At 45.3% G+C, this 20,180-nt stretch overlaps 2 protein-coding genes across 4 annotated transcripts in view; both read left to right on the plus strand.

Moving 5' to 3' along the window:
• PRTFDC1 (phosphoribosyl transferase domain containing 1) overlaps window positions 1–20,180 on the plus strand; it is a 74,010-nt gene that overhangs the window by 49,120 nt on the left and 4,710 nt on the right. Inside the window, exons 8-11 of one of the 3 annotated variants that reach the window (XR_010306538.1) lie at window positions 1,010–1,086; window positions 2,073–2,237; window positions 8,797–9,081; window positions 19,082–19,175. Coding sequence is in view for 1 of the 3 variants with exons in the window: in XM_064162504.1 (XP_064018574.1) it covers window positions 1,010–1,086; window positions 2,073–2,120 (125 nt within the window). In the remaining 2 variants the exon portion in view is untranslated. Of the gene's footprint in view, window positions 1–1,009; window positions 1,087–2,072; window positions 3,690–8,796; window positions 9,082–19,081; window positions 19,176–20,180 lie in introns of those variants that run through there. The other 2 variants (XR_010306539.1, XM_064162504.1) reach the window with 2 other exon arrangements.
• ARHGAP21 (Rho GTPase activating protein 21) overlaps window positions 9,002–20,180 on the plus strand; it is a 144,992-nt gene continuing 133,813 nt past the window's right edge. Inside the window, exon 1 of the mRNA XM_064162480.1 lies at window positions 9,002–9,081. The gene's annotated coding sequence lies outside the window, so the exon portion shown is untranslated. The remainder of the gene's footprint in view (window positions 9,082–20,180) is intronic.

Raw genomic sequence — 20,180 nt, forward strand, 5'->3', positions numbered from 1 at the left:
CCTCACACTGGATCAGGTTGCTCAGAGCCACATCCAGCCTGACCTTAAAAACCTCCAGGGATGGGACCTCCACCACCTCCCTCCAGTGTCTCACCACCCTTATGGTGAAGAACTTCCTGACATCCAATCTGAGTCTACCCACTTCTAGTTTTGCTCCATTCCCCCTAGTCCCATCACTCCCTGACACCCTAAAAAGTCTCTCCCTAGCTTTCTTGTAGCCCCCTTCAAATACTGGAAGGCCACAATGTGGCACTCCAAAGTGTCTATTACTCACAGATTTTAACAACTGAATGAATGCATTACTTGAATACCTGTAATTATTTTTGTGCTGACCTCTTTTTGTGTCCATAAGGTTGTGTTTTTCTCTAGTTACTTAGTGAACAGTTTGGAAAGAGTCTGCTTTGGTTTATGTAGTGCTGATGCTGCACAGATGTTCACACAAACCTCTGCTTAGTCTGAAGTGTGTGAGTTGTATGATCCAGCTACAGCACGTGCATTTACCTTGTTAAGCATCTGCATGAGTCTCCATAAGATTTGGGCTTTAATTTAGGGAGTATCTGATGTGCTTTGGCAGCACAATGTGCAAAATGTTCTTTGCTGTTCTCAGAGGAAAATGTATAAATCTCTGAAGGGTACTAATGCATTAAAATTGTACTCATCATGACTGTGACACCAAGCAGTTGTCACACACTTATGCCAATGGAGCTTCCAAGTGTAGGAAGAGCTCTTCAGCTCTGATTTTGGCCTCCTTATGCACTGTGCCTGTTGCACCACAGGTCTCCTGCTCCCCAGTGACTATTCCCAAGCCTGTCACAAGCAGCCTATGAGCAGGAACCAGTTATAGGGCTATTGCTGACCTTGATGGCTGAGAGTCAAAAGTAACATAACCTCAACTCACTTTATAGATCTATAGTTTGCTTGTCAGAGAAGCAGCACCTGAATTTGAGGGCTATATAATTGGCACTGACCTTGCCACTGCTGATGGTATTTGTTATTTGTCTCAATACAGATTATGGATTTGAAATTCCAGATTTGTTTGTGGTAGGTTATGCCTTAGACTACAACGAGCACTTCAGAGACCTAAACGTAAGTTTCTATCAAAGAGAGAGTTAAAAAAATCCCTCACTGCCTTTTCTGAGATGTTTTACATACCCCAAAATTTGCCTCTTCTCTGGGCCCTTAATGTCATGGTTGGGATCCTTCCAGCAAGTGTAGACCTTTCTGAAGCGTGGCACATCAGGCCATGGTTTAATGGCCATGGTGGTGTTATGTTGATGGTTGGACTCAGGGATCTTAGAGGTCTTTTTTCAGCCAAAACAGTTCTGTGATTCTCTGATTCCTGCAAAACCTTAAATAATCCAAAGGAGACACTGCTCAGTGCTGTCAGTGATTCAATTTCCAGCCTCTTCTCCATAAGAGCAGAAGTCTATATCATAGAATTGTAGAATGGTAGGGTTGGAAGGGACCTCTGCAGATTGAGTCCAACTCACTTGCCAAAGCAACATTACCTAGGGCAGATCACACAGGAATACATCCTTTGAAAGTCTCCAGAAAAGGAGACTCTATAACTTCTTTGGGCAGCCAGCTCCAGGGCTCTGTCACCCTCAAGTAAAGCAGTGTCTCCTCACATTGAGCTGGAGCTTCCTGTGTTCCACTTTGTGCCCATAGTACAGACTGCTATGTTTCCATCTTCTGTGACCCTAGGGCTTCCCAGCTACCCACTCCCAGTATGTGCAGAGACAGCAGTAAGAAGTGGAACACAACTACAGTCCAGACATGTTTGGACTTCTGCTGCTGTGTTGCTGGCCCCTTTTCTCAGTGAGAATTATCTCAGGTGCAAGCCTTGCTTTTGCTTCCTGTGGAACTTCCAGGGGTGCACCTCAAAGCTGGGAATTGCAGGTGGGAAAACTTGCTGCAGCTAGGAGTTGAATTCAGTTGCAGGTCTCTGGCCAGGAAGAGCTAATTCCAAGACCACTGCTTCGGTCAAGCAAAAGTCTTTCTGCTAACAGTTCCTTACTAATTAATATTGTAATCAACTCTGCTGCTGCAATCAGTGTTCTCTTTTCTTTCAGCACATATGTGTTATCAATGATCATGGCAAAGCAAAATACAGAGTCTGAGGCAGGAACATCCTCACCTGAAGATCTGCAGGCTCAGTGAAGCAGAGATTTGACTACACTCCCTCAAGCGCCTCCCAGAAGAGCCGATCAAGTGACTTCTGCTTCCTTCAGCTTCGTGTAATAAGAGGTTTACTCTAGAGATAGTGATTAATATTTACAGAAGTGAGAGCTTTCATCTATGGTGTGAAGTAGAGGGCTTTCAGAGTTACTACCTTTTGAAAGGAGTAAAATTAGCACATAAGATGTCTTTTGACTAATAATATGGCTGCCTCAGTCAACCATGAATGCTTAGACCACCATTCCACCCACTGCAATCCATGTGCTTCGCTGTTGCGTAGTGTCACTCAAAAGTGCCAGTCTGGAGATTGTTTTACAGAATTTTATTGACTTCAGCATCCCTTTAGCTTTGGCCAGACATGCTGCTGCCAAAGCAAAAGCATTATTTGGACTTATCACAGCCACAGAATGTTAGGGGTTGGAAGGGACCTCCAGAGATCATCACATCCAACCCTCCTGCCAAAGCAGGATCACCTAGGGCAAGCCAAACAGGAAAATGTTCAGGTTGGCTTTGAAAGTCTCCAGAGAAGAAGACTCCACAACCTCTCTGGGTGGCCTGCTCCAGGGCTCTGTCACTTTCACAGTAAAAAAATTTTCACCTCATGTTAAGGTGGAATGTTCTGTGTTCTATCTTATGTCCATTATTCCTTGTTCTGTTACCAGATGCCACTGATATGAGCCTGTCCCCTTCCTTTTGACACCTACCCCTAATGTATTTATAGCCAACATAATTCCACAATTCACAAGTTTCAGCTGGAGCCATATGCTATAGGATGGTACATTTCTAGCAGGCCAGTTCTGCCTCTTCCAAACAGAAGTTTTGCCTTTCAGAATGTGCTGAGTTAGAGCACTGGCACAAAAGACACTGTTGATCTGAAATGGAAGGTGTCATGGTCTTGGTATGCCAGATCTAACCTGTTTAATGTGCTGAATTTTAATCCAGAAAGAATAATGCCAGCCAGGTTTCAATTTCTGCATGCTAGCCTCTTAATTTTATGGGGCACAGACAAGTTAAAAACTTGTGTTCTCCTCTGCAGCTATTCTTAACTACACCTCATTAAGCATAACATTTAAATGCCAGTTAGACAATTACTCATTTATGAGTTGATTTGGGTAGCTTGTCTAAGTTGAGGCATTTTGTAACTGTTTTGTCACCTTTAAGAATTCAGATCTGACCATGTTGGAGAAGACTTGGATAAAAAAAGGAGGAGAAGGCAGAGAAAGACATAGCAAAGCAGTTACTGAGTGAGTGTGAAGGTTGTAGAGATGCCCTCCTTCCTTAGACATCACGTATGAAGAAGCTTGCTCATCTACATGCTGTGCAAAGTGTGGAAAGCTGAATTCAGTTCACTGAATGAATTCAGTCACTGGCTGACCGTTGTCAGTGACTTCCCAAGGGAAGACAATGCAAAGCATGCAGCTGTGTGTTCATGGCTTTGCTCTGAACTGGAAGAGGCAGATTGTTATTAGCATCAGGCTGCTTCAAACTAATAAACATTAGGACACTTGCTACATGGCATGGTTGTGGATTTTCCTGCTTCAGCAGATTGTGCACATCCTGGAAAAGCTCTTCAAAAGTACACATTTAAACTGGTAATCTAAACATACCTCAGGTATGTATCCTGTGGCTCAGAAGTTGTTGCTGTTTGGATAAAATCCATGAGGTGAATGGGATGAAGAAGATCAACTAATTATTGTGATTGCTAGAGAAGTGCTTTAGTCCTCTCCTTTACTCTTTGAACCTCTGTTTTTAAAGAGTTCTGCTATCACACAATTGTTCTGGTTGGAAAAGATGTCTGAGAGCCCAAACATCATCCCATCACCACCATGGCCATTAAAAAAGTGCCATGTCCACAGGTTTCTTGAATCCAGGGATGGTGACTCCACCACCTCCTTGGGCAGCCTATTCCAGTGCCTGAGCACTCTTGCAGGGATTTTTTTTTTCTTAATCTCCAACCTAAGCCTCCCTTGGCACAGCTTCAGGCCATTCCCTCTCATCCTACCACCTGATACTAGGGAGAAGAGACTGACTCCCACCTCACGCCAGCCTCCTTTGAGAGAGTTGTAGACAACAATGAGGTCTCCCCTCAGCTTCCTTTTCTCCAGACTTTGTTGAAAAGCAAGTAACTGTCTTGTGTTGTAGAGAGGAAAGCACATCCATACAGCCCCTGGAAGAAGCTGACAAAAAGGGTTTAATCTCTTTTTCTTTCAGGCAGCTGTTGAGGTTGTTCTTCATTCCTCTGTTTTCTGTGGATTTAGCAGTATTAGCATGTTGCCTAGGCAGAAATACTTAACCTTAGGCTTAGTTCAAGGCATCCATTAGGTTATTTCCTTTTTTTCCCTTTCTTCTTAAAAATTCACATCCCATTTTGCCTTGCAAAGATGGTCAGCCTTCAGCAAGAACTACAACAAAACACAACTTGTAGCAAGTGAACCAGTGTGAAGTCAGCATGAAAGCATCAAGTAGTGTAGATGCACATAACTCAGACTGCAAGTTGTTTCATTGGAAGATTCAGACTGATGAAAGATAAATAATAGAAAACACCAGGTTTATGCAAAAGAGAAGGACTGAGATTTGCCTTCAGATGGTTTGTATCTCCTCCTGCCATCATGTTTTAATGCTGTGAAATAGCACCATGTGGATTTCAATAGTGACTTTGCACCTACAGTTGTACTGTGCCTAAGAGATGGTTTTCTCTTTTCTCATATTTGAAGTCTGTGCTCTTATATAGCTGAGCATGTCCAGATCCCTCAGTTGCCATTCAGGTTACCAGGAAGATCTAGCAAGAGCTGGGGGGATCTTTGCCCTTTTGTAAAACCACCATCTTTGGGAATGGTTTTCCCTTCTCTTCCCTTCTTTAATGTTTTCCAAAGCCTCTGATAGTCTGAGTGTAAAACTGCAAGATGAATGCAGTATCTAAATGCACTGTGAAAGGTAGCTTAAACTCTTTGTCTCCTTAGCCTGGAGGGAGAATGTACACCTCACATGTAAGGTGAAGCTACTGAAGTTGAGTCCTCCAGAAGACAGCTCTGGCTGTACTCACCAGAGACTTGAAGAGGATGAGTGAAACTCTTTCTGTGCTTCTTTCAGTGATCCCTATCTGAAACCTTGTAGGTGAGAGAAGCAGCCTCATCCATCCTCATGGGTATTTCATCCATCCTCTCACCAAAATGAAAATTGTGGAGGGAAAACAAAAGCTTCCATGCTAATTTCAGACACCTTTCACATTATTCAGTCAATGCTATGTGCCCTCCTCTGGGTAGTTAGCCACATCCTGGACTGCATCAAAAGCAGTGTGGCCAGCAGACCAAGGGAGGTGATTCTGTTACTTTGCTCTGCTCTGGTGAGACCCCACCTGGAGTACTGTGTGCAGCTACGGGGCCACCAACATAAGAAGGACCTGGATCTCTTGCAGAGGGTCCAGAAGAGGCCGTGAAGATGATCAGAGGGCTGGAGCACCTCTCCTCCTCAGGACAGGCTGAGAGAGTTGGGTCTGTTCAGCCTGGAGAAGAGGTGGCTCCACAGAGACCTCCTAGCAGCCTTCTAGTACCTGAATGTGTTTACAGGAGAGCTGGAGAGGGACTTTGTATAAGGGCTTGCAGTGACAGGACAAGGGGCAGTGATTTTAAACTAGAGCAGGGTAGATTTAGGTTGGGGTTTAGGAAGAAGTTCTTTACTATGATGATGGTGAGACACTGAGACAGGTTGCCTAGAGAAGTTGTGGGTGCCTCATCCCTGGAAGCCAGATGAGGCTTTGAGCTACCAGATCTAGAGGGAGGCTCTGAGCTACCAGGTCTTGTAGAAGGTGTCCCTGCCTATGGCAGGGGACTAGTAACTAGGTGATCTCTAAGGTCCCTTCCACTCAAACTGTTCTATCTTTCTATGATACAGCCATTCCAGTGCCTGAACCAACAGTGTAGCACTAGGGAGGGACTCCTGTGCTCCAGGGAGACAGACCAGCCAGGACACCGGAACAACACACGGGCAGCTGGAAAAGATTGATCACAAGCCATAAACAACACTATGGGATTATTTGGTGGTGTTAAGGAAGAGCAATTTTCTGCACTTGCCATAAAGGATGAGAGAGAAAAGCTAACTGAAACAGAGCAGGGAATGCTAACATATTGAAGAAAGGCTGTCATTCCTTTGCAGAAAACATGGAGAAGACCCAAGGTAAAAGGAGACATCAGTTCTGGGTGAGGCTCGGTAAGGCCCTTGAGGGTTGCCAGCTGTAGTTTGGATTCTCCTTTGTGCTGGCTGCTGTTACCTTCCCTTCTGTCCATAAACTAACATGAGGCTCCTTTGTACCTTCCCAGGAACACATGTGTGTATCCGCAGCTGAACCCTTCCCTGCTGCCAGAGGTTGTTTTGGAACGCGAAGAGGGTTCCAAACCTGCAGAAGCTTAGACTCAATTAGTTAAATACTTGCTGTCATGCCTTGTTCCCTCTGCTGCTACGTGGAGCAGTATGCTGCTGACAAACTACTGGAGTCTGCAGCACGGCGATTTATTTGTGATGCTAAGGGAGAGGAAGGCTTGGATGCCATTCAAAGGATGACCTTTAGGTTTGTTTCAGGAGCAGCACAAAAGATTTCCTTTTTTTTTTTTTCTTCCCCCCCCCCTTTTTTTCCATAGCAGAAAGAGACAAAGATGACTTTCTGTGTTGTGATCTAGCAGCTTCTCCTAGTCCTGTGTGACTAGGCCTCTGATAACAGCAAATGAATCTCATTTCTAACCATGGCGTAAGATTTAACAAGGCCAAGTGCAGGGTTCTGCACTTTGGCCACAACAACCCCAAGCAACGCTATAGGCTGGGGACTGAGTGGCTGAGAACAGCCAGGAGGAAAGGGACCTGGGGGTACTGATAGATAGTAAGCTGAAGATGAGCCAGCAGTGTGCCCAGGTGGCCAAGAGAGCCAATGGCATCCTGGCCTGCATCAGGAACAGTGTGGCCAGCAGGAAAAGGGAGGTTATTCTGCCCCTGTACTCAGCACTGCTCAGGCCACACCTTGAGTACTGTGTCCAGTTCTGGGCTCCTCAGTTCAAGAAGGATGTTGAGGTGCTGGAACATGTCCAGAGAAGGGCAACAAAGCTGGTGAGGGGCCTGGAGCACAAATCCTATGAGGAGAGGCTGAGGGAGCTGGGCCTGTTTAGCCTGGAGAAGAGAAGGCTCAGGGATGATCTTATTACTGTCTACAACTACCTGAAGGGACATTGTAGCCAGGTGGGGGTGGCCTCTTCTGCCAGGTAACCAGCAATAGAACAAGGGGACACAGTCTCAAGTTGTGCCAGGGTAGGTCTAGGCTGGATCTTAGGAAGAAGTTCTTCACAGAGAGAGTGATTGGCATTGGAATGGGCTGCCCAGGGAGGTGGTGGAGGCACCGTCCCTGGGGGTCTTCAAGAAAAGACTGGATGAGGCACTTAGTGCCATGGTCTAGTTGATTGGTTAGGGCTGGGTGCTAGGTTGGACTGGATGATCTTGGAGGTCTCTTCCAACCTGGTTGATGCTATGATTCTATGATTCTATGATCACAGAAGCACAGAATGTTAGGGGCTGGAAGAGACCTCAAGAGATCATCCAGTCCAACCTCACTGCCAGAGCAGGATCACCTAGAGCAGATCACACAGGAATGCATCCAGGCAGGTTTTGAATATCTCTCCAGAGAGGGAAACTCCACAACCCCTTATGGCAGCCTGTTCCAGTGTTCTGTCACCCTCACAGGGAATAAAATCCTCCTCATGTTTCCATGGAACTTCCTATGCCCCAGCTTCCACCCATTGCTCCTTGTCCAGTCAGTGGGCAAGATCGTTGCATTACATCATGACTGTGTGCTCCAAAATGCACTGGTCCAACTGTCAGCAAAGCCTGGTACATTTGTCAGCACCGTGGAGTCACGAGGTTAGGCAAGGGCCAACGCTGGTGCTGGAAGATGCATGTTCTGCCTTTGCAGCAATTCAATTTGCATAGGAAAACATTGGGATTTAGCTAAGATGTTTTGGCAGCAAGAAAGCAGAATTACCTTGCAGCACTTTTTCTCATTAATTTTCCATTTCCTAGACCATGAGAACTTCTGATCTCCTTTCTTCAGGTTGCTTTCCTCCAGCTGCACCCTATTTTTATGTTGTGTTCTGTCCTGCTGTCCTTTAACCGATTTCCTGCCAGTCCTGCAGGTGTTCATGACACTCACAAACCTCTCTTGTTTCTCAGGAGAGATAGGCTCTTGTTCAGGAGCCCTCAAGGGCAGGTTTTTGAGAGTGCTTAAGCTTCCAAGAACATTTTATGGGATTTCTTGGGTTTATGGAATGGTTTGGATTGGAAGGGACCTTAAAGATGGTCTAGTTCCAACCCCCCTGCCATGGGCAGAGACACCTCCCACTAGACCAGCTTGTTCATCTGTGTTGCCTCATGCAACCTGGCCTTGAACACCTCCAGGGAGGGGGTATCCACGACCTCCCTGGGCAACCTGTTCCACTGTCTCACCACTCTCCCTGTGAAGAATTTCTTCCTAATTAGCAGTCTAAATCTCCCCTCATCCAGCTTAAATCCATTCCCCCTCATCCTATCACTACAAGCCATTGTAAGAAGTCCCTCCCCAGCTTTTTTATATGCCCTCTTCAGGTACTGGAAGGCTACTGTAAGGCCTCCTAGGAGACACCTCCAGGCTGAACAGCCCCAACTCTGAGCCTGTCCATGTAAGAGAGGTGCTCCAGCCCTCTTACCATCTTCGTGGCCTCCTCTGGACCTGCACCAGCAGTTCAACATCCTTCTTATCCTGCTTGTATGAGTGCTTAGCTGCATTGCCTGCCTTCAAGAAATGTTTCTTTCCTCATCTGGATAGAAGGGGAAAACATACAGCAACATAACTTGGAATAAGAACAGGAGGTACCAGGATAAAAAGGAGGGGTGAGTACAATTGTGCTATTCTTTGATGTGGGCATGAATATCTCTTTATTTTCCTGAACTGTACAAGTGTTGTTTAATTGATTTAGTTGTTTGGGTTGTCATGAGAATTGCTGCAGAAGTGGTTCTGCTTTTTGTTAGGAAATTTGGAATGAGGTGAGTGCTCAAAATTTAGCTTGTGGAAAGATTAGCTCAAGCTAAACACTAGCACAGAGACACAAAAATCAGACCAGATACAAAGGAGTATTCAACAGTAGCATGAACAGCAGGAAGAGCCAAGGAGGCTAGAAAAATTAAGTGTCATTAAGAACTTTAGAGTACTGATTGGAAGGGGTCCAGCAGTGAGTGTACAGGAAGAATATTCAAATAGGTTAAAGATGACCTGCTGAATGAGTGCAGAAATGGAAAGCTTTCTGCTGAGAGCCACTTTGGTCCTGGGCCCATTTGTGCCATATGGGAAAGAAAACCACAATAAACTGAAGCTGTTTATCTTCCTGCAGAAGGCTTTTCACATAACAACATGATATTATTAACTACATTTTAGCTCTTCACTACAAACACTCAGTTTAAGCTTCCAGGAGTGTTTTGCCCAAGCTGTGTACAAGGCAGTCTCAGCTCTGTGAGGTCAATCTGAATCTCTCTGTGTCTTAAACTGAATCAGCTACCTTAGACACCTGTGTTACTCCACCTGAACAGATCTCACAATTGTTCCTAACAGTCTTGATGTCTTATTTTCTGAAGTTTTTAGGTGTTCTTATGTAAAATAGGACTTTTGCCCTATTCCTTAGGTCTTTATTTCCTTTTCTCCCAGTTCTTCTTAGTCCATGTTGGGCAGAAATCAATTGTTAAGTTCAGCAAGTGCTGGGACCAAGGCAAAGGATGATCTGAAGACACAGAACAAACACCAGTGAGGTCACAACCCTTAGAGAAAACAAATCCCATCAACCACTGGGACACTCTGCTGGGTGAATTCTCTGCATGGGAGAATTCAAGAAAAGTGGAGCATACTTAATGTAAAGGGGAAAACAAATCTCTGGCTTGTGTCCAGAAGTATCAAAGTGTGGAAGCTAACTTACTTGCAAGGCATGGAAAGAGGATGCTGTGTGCCACCACCATTGCCCAGTGTGGTTTAATTTGCTCGCTGAGCCTAGGCAGTAGCAGTGGCTGGAGGAGGAATCTGGCCTGGGATGCAAATGAGCCCAACAAACATCTCCCTTTGCTGCAGTATTTCTAGCTGCAGTACTCAGAGGAGGGCAAAAGGGAGTTTATCCAGGTCAGGTCTGGCACACCATCGATTCTGCCAGGCCTCGGATGTATCTCACAGCATCTTAGCCAAAATATGGCTCAAAATACTTGGACATTTTCATCATGCAGATGCCAAGCTGGAGGCCAAAGCTAGCAAGTGTTTTCCTGATTATGTGCCATTTATTTAGAGAAAAGGTTCAAATATGAGAGCACATTTCCCTGTGCAGAGGGGAAGAGGCAAGTCAAGGCATGTCGTGGCACTGCCCAGGGCCATCCGTTCTGTTTTGCAGGAGCAGCCACAAAATACTAGCTGTCAGCCAAGGGTATCAGAATGGTATCAGTGGTGTTTTACCCTGCCATTGTTGGAAGAGAGGACGGGAGGTTGGAAGCAGGGAGGATGGAAGGAAGTTGGGAGGATGGGAAGGACTGTCATAGCCTCTGGCTTACTCAGTGGCCTGAGTGCACCTTCAGAACAGTGCTCCATCAGGACTTGGGGGTCACCATAGCAGAGAAGAGATGGTGATGAAGCTACCAGTGTCAGCTCCAGCATCCCTCTGAGATCTCCTGCTATTCTCCAAGCCCAGCTCTCAGTGTTAGAGCAGATGGGACCACAGTTTAAAACTTCCAAGATGTAAGAGTTAGCTTTCCAACAAGAACAAGCTCTAAATGAAATATGTCGTTAACATCTTCTCCTGAGGGTTTGTGCTGCCCTCCCTGACCGCCAGCACCACCTTGACTCAGCTTCTTTCCAGAACCAGTTTTCCTCACCCTCTGCTGGCTCTTGCTCTTGTCCCCCAGACTGCTTTATAAATGTGCATTTCATGGTCCAAAAATACCATTTCTGACTTCCCATTCCCTTGCCAGCCCATGGCTCCAACCACAGTAACTGTGTGGGTGGGAGGTTATTCTGAAAGTCGAGGAAGTAGCTGATTGCCAGGTTTAGGTATAATCAGAGTGATGCTACCAAGAGATGTGGAACACTAAGGCAACAAGGCCTGGCTAATGTCTTCTGCTGCTGCTGACAGGAGCTGCTGCATTCACTCCTTCAGATGGTTTTGATATGTAGGGAAATGTCCCAGTAGATGCTCTGTATTCATCCATAACATAACTGATAGCCAACAGATAAAGAGCTGCAAACTGACAAACCACCCTTTAAGAATGTAGAGGTTGGAGGAATTTTGGCCTTTTAAAACATTTCCTCTGCCTTGACACCCTTTGCAAAAGCTCTTTGCCAGCATATTTTCAGAAATCTCCTAATTAGTTGTTCCAGGAAAACAAGCATTGGTGATTTGATCTTTTGTCTATAGGTTCATCTAAGGTGACAAGTCCTGGGAAGTTGCCATCACTCTTCTGAGTCGATTCAGCACAAAGTCACCAAGCCACGAGTGCTCTAAAAATTAGCTTTAAAGTATGCAATTAAGCATTCATGTGTTACTGTCTGCATTAATTGCTTCCTGAGAGGCAAAAAGTACTTCTAATTCATGGGCAATAGTTGCCAGGAGAAACGTGGACATAGCATACCAGCTGAAAGTAAAAATCAGTGGGTTTGATCAAGTCTACTTTTCTATTTCCCCTATTCTCAGTTGTTTTCCAGAGCTCTGTCAGAATCTGTGTTCAGTGTTCTAAGTCAGTCACAAGATTGCAGCTTGATTGTCTATGGAGTGCATTTCATTAGCTCTGCTTTACTGATCTTAGAGTTTCTGGTTAAAGGTTCTCTCACAAGCCTGATTTTTGTAGATTCATAGAATTGTTTTGGTTATAAAAGACTTCTCAGCAATCATTGAGTCCAGCTGACAACCTAAGACCACCATGGCCATTAAACCATTTCCCAAAGTCTGCTCTTTCCAAACCAGTATATTTCAAAGGAGTATCCAGATTGCTTGTCCCAATTAAATTCCTTTTTGCTCTTCTTTGTGCTTTCCATAGCAGATTCACTCCCCTTATTTCTTCCAATACATATTATGTGTGTTGATCACACATCACTCTGCTCCCATTTAAATGCTGAATTGTTTCAGCAGTTGGGAAATTGTTTTCTCTTGCTCCAGTGATGTTTTAGGGCACAAAAAGAGAGAGAACAACTGGCTTGAGAAGTCCTTCTGGACATAACAATAGCATAGTAGGTCAAGAGGGGTTCTCCTGCCCCTCTACTCTGCCCTGGTGAGACTGCATCTGGAGTACGGTGTCCAGTTCTGGGCCCCCCAGTTCAAGAGGGAACTGCTTGAGAGAGTCCAGTGCAGAGCCACAAAACCACAAAGATGATTAAGGGAATGTTTCTCTCTCTTCTGAGGAGAAACTGAGGGAGCTGGGACTGTGCTGCTTGGAGAGGAGGAGTCTGAGAGGTGACCTCATCAGTGGTTATCAATATGTGAAGAGTGAGTGCCAGGAGGCTGGAGCCAGGCTCTGCTGAGTGATGCCCAATGACAGCACAAGGGGCAATGGGTGGAAGCTGAGGCATAGCAAGTTCCATGGAAACAGGAGGAGGAATTTATTCCCTGTGAGGGTGACAGAACACTGGCACAGGCTGCCCAGAGGGGTTGTGGAATCTCCCTCTCTGGAGTTATTCAAGACCTGCCTGGATGCATTCCTGTGTGACCTGGTATAGGAGATCCTGCTCTGGCAGGGGGGTTGGACTGGATGAATTTTTGAGGTCCCTCCAGCCCCTGACATTCTGTGATTCTGTTATAAAATATGTGCTGAGCCTCCTCTTGATTTCTTGGGCCTCCTCTTGGTTGCTGGCCCAGCTTCCTGCGCAGTGCCAGTGCTTGCTGCTCTGCCTTTCTCAGCGCCTTGCAGCCAACAGTTACCTCAGCAACCCCAGGTTTGAGTTCGCCAGCTCTGAGCTGGGCAGGCCCCTGCACAAGCCTCACACGGTGCCAAGATGCCATGGCCCTCACTTTGCTCCCACCCTTGGTCCTTGTTTCACACCCAGGTGCAGCATAAAGCAGAACTGCAGCCTGAATGCCTTGTGCCTCTCCCACCATTTCCAACACCTGGAGAGAAACTTGCAGCAGTCCTGTTTCTGGTTTTAGCCTTCTTCACCTGTGTGCCAGCTCACTCTTCTGTGTCTCTAAAGACCTGTCAGCCTCTTCAAAAACAAGCACTCTTTTTTCCTGACAAAACCAGATTCTTGGCACATTCTTGCAGCATTCCTCTGAGCAGCCAGTCAGCAAACAACAGCGCAAACACTCGCCTGCCCTCTCATTGTTTCCTGACCCTGACTTACAAGAGGTCAGCGTGATAGATGTTTAAACTAACCACAGGCTCACTCTATGCCAGGCCATTCCATCTGAGCTTTCGGGTCGCATTAACTACAGTTCCTTTAAATTCCATTGCAATTAGAATTGAAGGCAGCAGTCGTAAGCTTTCAGCACCTCCTACCCCCATAGGATGTAGCACTGGAGGCCAGATTCTGCCCCTCTCCTTCTTTGTGGACATCATCTTCCCTTCTATTATTCTTACTTTCAAATCACTCTTGCAAAGCATGGAAGTTCATCTGATCAAGTGGACAGCCAAGTGCAGCATGCAGCATCCAAGAGCAAAGTGCTGCTTTAGATAAGGGTGTTGCAAGCTGGCCCTTTGCAGAGGCTTCTAAGCTGGCTTTCGCTACATAAATACCTGATGTGGGCAAGCACAGGGGCTCAGATTTTCTGTTTTGAAAGCTGAGATGCCAGAGCCCTGGTTGCAGAGGTACATAGCAGCTCCACTTTCAGGCTCTTAATGTGCCACAACAAATGAGAACAAGGTATTGTAGGAACTGTGCTAGCAGTGCTTTTTCAGGCTTGGCAGCGGCAGTGCACGTGGCAAAGTGTCCTATTTAGCAGCAGCATCTTTAAAGGATGCTCTTGTCACAACACCAGCTGGTTGCACTGGGATTTAGCCACTTGACCCCTTGCCCAGTAGATCAACTGCTAGACCATACTCTGCTTGCTGCACCGTGATCGCTTCCTAACACCGTCCTCTTTTGCCCCTTTGCTGCACTTTTTTCCACTGTCTTCATTCATCTCTTGTTATATTGTTAATTCTGCTTTGTCTTAATGTTGCTAGAACTAGCAGCCTTCTGCTGGGCTCTCAGACTCCAAAGGATCTGCTGAACTTCCTTTCTGCTCTCACAGGACTGCTGCTGAAGCTTCTGGCAGAATTTCTTCCTTATAGCTTCTTCCCCCCCACGCCCCCTCTGCAGACTCTACCGAAATAGCTGCCTGACTTTCCAGTAAGAGATGCTGCATCACTATGAGGAGCAGGTGGTTCTCATTTGAGAAGCTTCAGTCAAGAAACTGAAACATGTGACATCTTGTGAATCACAGATTCTTGCTTTCTGGCCTGACATTTATCTTGTTGAGTTCCAGGCTGATCCTTACAATGGGTAACTAAACGAAATTTCATACCACACCACTGCAGCCCAGTCAAATAATCTCTAGACAAACAGCATAGGTGGAGTCATCTGCAAGAGGCAGAATTAGAAAAATCACTGGATTTTGGCCTCAGCAATATTTTTATGTCTGTAGCACTGCTTTCCAGATGAAATGGAAGTGCCAAGAGCCTGACAGCTCCTGAGTCAGTGTTCAAAATCTCCCCATGTCTTATCTATCAGCATCACCACTCCCTGCCTTGCCCTCCCCTTTATTTTATTTTTCATACAGTTCAGCCTCAGATCCTGTTTGCCATTTTTCAGCCTTTATTCACTCCTGCCTAAGAACTGGAGTGCTGGTGGCAAGTCTGGCCAGCCACCAGGCACTTCATCTCCTTCCAGGCTGTAAGAAGCCCAACAGAAAATGTACCATCTTCAACTTCACAATCTGTCCAGTGAGAAAAAAGGTGCATAAGAAAAAAAAAAAACAACAATCAAAAGATCATAGAGAAAATCGTTTTTTTAAACACACATCACAGAAAGTTGTCTACATCAAGAGAAGATACAGAATTTGAACATCTGAAATTCAAAATCTGAGTGTCTTGCTTTTTAAAACATATCTCTGGGCTTGGATGAGTCTGGCTGTGGTCTGTCTCTCTGTTTGGTGTTGTCTAAACTGAGCTAGTTGAAAGAAGATTCTGCTGTCTCCAGGCGAGTTCATCCAGTTTCTCTCACTAGCTCATCACATAACAACAATAACTTTACACTTAGCTCATGAAGATATGCCAGAGAGTCTTCTTCCACACCTCACTGCAGTCCAGACAGGCTGGGAGGCAGTGCAGTGTCCCTGGAGTAGATGTGCTTGAGCCTATAACTATTGGTTGTTTGTTTTTTTCTGTCCTACTTAGTATCTGAATGTTCTTTATCTTTTCAGTTGTGTGCAAAGGACAAGAGCCCAGAGACTGTGCATGTGCTTTTGGAGTGTTCCTTGATAATGGCAGCACCACAGAGTTGCAGCCACTATTCATGACAGAAGTAATGTTCTCTTGCTGCTCCTCAGTGGATTCACTGTGAAAGAGGAAATAGGTGCAAGGAGTGATGCTTACCCAGCGATACTTCAGCACTCCAAGAAACCTGTCCTTGCCTCCATTTATTCACCCAGGTACTCTCCCATCTCTGCTGTGGCTTCTGCTCCTTGAGCAGCACATCTACAATCACTGCTCAAAGTTTCCTTCTTCAGTTCTGATCCAGATTTGGCTTCTGCCACCCATGTTCCATTGAATCAGTTTACCTAGCTCGTGGCTTCCATAAAGCTCAGAACTGGAGGTGAGAGGAGTCTTCTATTCTAACAGAAACCTGTCAGTTTAAAAATACTTTAAACTGTTACTTGGGTATTTTAAAGACAAGAGTTTGTGTGGAAAGGAGAAGGGACAGTGCATGTCTCTCAGCAGCTGGCTTATGAGGAAGGCTAACAAGGAACAAAGTGTTCTATTGATGCTGCATCTCAGCCCAAGCTTCCGGAAAGCTCCGTTATCTCTTCAGGGTCCCACAAAAGCCTGTATTGATTTATTTCCAGCTAATGCTACTGCTCCCTCCTCTGATCTGTCTCTTACTTTTGAGAAGCTTGCTCTGGTTACTTTTCACGCTTTCATTTGGCTCCCACAATTCTGTTTCAGCTTCCAGGTCTTAAATCTTCCAAGGTGTTAAGGGATTCTTGTTCTTTGCAGCATTTTCTGCAAGTTGACGAAATATCTGTGCTCAATCACCTCATCTTCCCTCTCTGTACTTTGCCTCTAAAGGACCTCACCATAAATACCATTTTAGCAGCTTTCTCTATGCTCATGACTCACCAGCCTTGCTACTTCAGATCTGTCGTGTTCGTTCCAAGAGCAGATCTTGAGTTGTCTCCCTGGCACTAATTGCCACACTGCTGTCTGGTGTTTCCTAGGCTGACTTAGTGCAGTACCCACACTGAGATATTTTTGGTCATCTCTTTTAACACCACTCCACTAAACATATTTTCTTGCAACTCTTCAGCTCCTGTGTCCTCTTACAGCAAATCGATTTTGGTTTCCCACATCTGTTTAGTCCCACTTAGTGTGGTTCTGATACAGGTAGTCACTGCATCCTACAAAAGGTGAGAGGGTCTAAGCTAGGTTTGGTGAATGGAAGTAGACTGAGTCTTGAAAACATCCTCTAAGACCGACTTGTGCTATCCTTTGCTCCATTTCTGTTTGTTTCTTTTGTCTCTGAAGTTGAGCAGGTGAATAACACACAACCAAGGCTAGCAGGTTTTTCTAAAGGCAAATGTATCCAACTGTGAAGGTGTAAACACAAAAGAGAGGGGCTGAGAGCTTAGCACTGACCGATGGGGAATAACTGGGAGTAATGAGATTAAAGTGAACAAAGGAAAACCACTGAAGGTTGAACATCAGGAAAATATCCTGGCCGTGTCTATCAGAGCATGGACTAATTTCCCATGGGAAGTGGTGGAAACTCCATCTCTTGAGTCATTTAAAATTAAACCAGATAAATCATTTCTTGTTTTTTTTTTTTTAGAAGAAGAGGGTTGGGAACAACCTATTTGGGATTGTGAGGGGGATGGTTTGGATGATGGTTTAGAAAGACAGCTTTAGTCTCAAGTTTCTTTTATTCTGAAATTAAATAACATGCCTTGCTTAGGGGCTGCTCAGGCAGGACTGCCAAACCTGCAGCTGCACTGTGTGCTCCTCATTATGGTCAGGTTGAAATGCTAATGTGACTCCCAACTGATCATTTTTCTGTGTTGTGGTAATGTTACAGCTCCAGCCTGCTAGAGTAACCAGAGGAGTCCCCCACGGGCCTCCTCCTCCCTGCATTGTGGACCTGGTTGGGGACCATCATAGGATTTATCTGCCAAAATGCTGCTTTGTTTTGGACCAATTCCTTGTTATTTGCTCTACCACGTACCCTGTCGGGCTGAGCTCCCCTAGATGGCAGAGCTGAAGCAATTTGAAATGCAGAATGCTCGATGCAGCCTTGCTGTAACAGGGTCTGCTGCAGACAGCCCACTGCTTTCTCCAAAGCTACTTGCTAGAAACAGCCTCTGGTGTGATGGTTCACTCTGCTGCACATGAGAGGCGGCCTAACATCTAACTCCACATCCAGTTAATGCAGTTAGCATTTGGCTCCAAAAGTATATTGTTTCCCACGAACAGTTGAAGCTTCCAGTTCTCAAACCCAGCAGGCCAAGGAAACGGTTCATTTCTGGTTGTGTCTCTAGCAAACCCCAGTGGTCCAGCTGCAGTGGCAGTCTGCAAGATGTCAGCTTTCACAGTATCACAGTATCACAGTATCATCAGGGTTGGAAGAGACCTCACAGATCATCAAGTCCAACCCTTTACCACAGAGCTCAAGGCCAGACCATGGCACCAAGTGCCACGTCCAGTCCTGCCTTGAACAGCTCCAGGGACGGCAACTCCACCACCTCCTCGGGCAGCCCATTCCAGTGTCCAATGACTCTCTCAGGGAAGAACTTTCTCCTCACCTCCAGCCTAAATCTCCCCTGGCACAGCCTGAGGCTGTGTCCTCTTGTTCTGGTGCTGGCCACCTGAGAGAAGAGAGCAACATCCTCCTGGCCACAACCACCCCTCAGGTAGTTGTAGACAGCAATAAGGTCACCCCTGAGCCTCCTTTCTCCAGGCTAACCAATCCCAGCTCCCTCAGCCTCTCCTCGTAGGGCTGTGCTCGAGGCCTCTCCCCAGCCTCGTCGCCCTTCTCTGGACACGCTCAAGCATCTCGATACAGCTTTGATACAGCTGAGCTTGGAAAAGCAACGAGCATGATGAGGCAAGCTCAGGGAAGCTGCAAGTGACTTTCCTGTCCACTTGCACTTTTCGAGCCTTCTGTCCCGTAAAACTCTGGATTATCCCAACAGCAGTGTTTGTCCACACAGGTTTGCTCTCACAAATGGTTTTTTCCCCCCCAGCTAACAGAATTCTGCTGCAATGCAGTCTTTTTGGGGGGTGGGGGGGCGGGGGAGGGGTGTTTGAAATGCTGGAGAAACCTGAATCCATATTCAGGTCACCTTTTGAGGTCTTCTTTTCAAATGACACACAACTTTCTTCAAGTGTAAGGGTCTGATAACAATTAATTTGACTTCTGCTGTCTTCAGGACTTGTCTGCATTTCTGACAGTTTGCAGAAGAGGACACTAGGTCAGGGGCTTTTTGGTGTGTGTTACTTGTTTTTCAGCTGAGCAGCTCCATGTGGTGTGGTGCATTCCTCAGATGGCAAAAGACTTCTTTTTATTTTCCTTTTTTTACCCTTTTTAATTGCTTTTTTTTAACTGTCATTGGATTAGCATGAGATGCCTGAGAGCTTATCATCCAACAGCCAGATGCAGTAAATAAACTGATAATGGTTGTGGTAGGTACCTAGAGGAAAAAAGGAAATGACTTGGGAAGCAAGAAGAATGAGCTGAATGATTTCAGGAGCCTCCTTTCCTTACAGATTTGAGCATTCAGGTAAGTAACACAAAAAAGTAAAGTATTTTTACCTGTGGTGGTAAGTCACCAGTTCAGAATCCAGATAACCTTCTTAGCTCTGACTTTACAGTTTATTCATGAAGAATTTTCTTGTAGTGATTATTGTGCTTGCATCCACTCATCATTTCCTTCTTACTCCTTCTCTCTGTTATAATTTCCATTCTTCTAATCTCCTTTTTGCTAAGAGTTTTACCATTTCTATTTTCTTAGTCATTTTTGTCTCCAGCTTATTTCACATTTACCTATTCTGTCAGCTTTTGCTTCTTCCCTTTATCTGTCTTATCATCATAATTACCACATATATATATCTATATATATCTATGCTTTTCCACATCACAGCTCCAGAGTATCAAATTCTCCTGTTGCAAAATCTCCCCTCATATAAAGATCAACAAAAAGTTAGCTGGGAGTCATCCGTATTTCATTATATTTGGCATTGAGAAGTGCAGCTTTTAAAGAGCCTCCACCCTACAGCTGCATCTCATCACTGATCCATTTAAATGCACTGATCTAGCCAAAAAGCAAATGTTTCCCATTACAACCTGTCTCTAAGTGACATCTATGTGCTAGTTTAGGAATAGATCTTCATAACAGAACTACTTTGGAGGTAAAACAGGAAAAGAGATTCTTCTGGTTCAGTGCTAAACACTTGCATGCTTTTAGCCTGAAGTAATTACAGAGCCCTGTCGTTCCATCCAGGCCTGCAGTGGTTAAAATAAACACTGTGAGCATTGCTCACTGAACACAAATCCTGTAATTACAGGTTAGGTGTATCGCCAGGTAGGTGACTTAAAATTGGCTCCTACTTCTCTAGGGGTTTCTTCACAGAAAAGGAAATGATGAAGAACTCTGAAGCTGACAATGAAGATAGGGTGGGGTACCCAACATGCCACTAATACCCCTCAGGTCTCTATAGGGGTGATCATAGAATCATAGAATAGTCTGGGCTGGAAAGGACCTCCAAATGTCATCCAGTCCAACCCT

Source organism: Pogoniulus pusillus, chromosome 23, assembly GCF_015220805.1.
Source record: "Pogoniulus pusillus isolate bPogPus1 chromosome 23, bPogPus1.pri, whole genome shotgun sequence".
In the NCBI taxonomy this organism is placed as follows: domain Eukaryota; kingdom Metazoa; phylum Chordata; class Aves; order Piciformes; family Lybiidae; genus Pogoniulus; species Pogoniulus pusillus.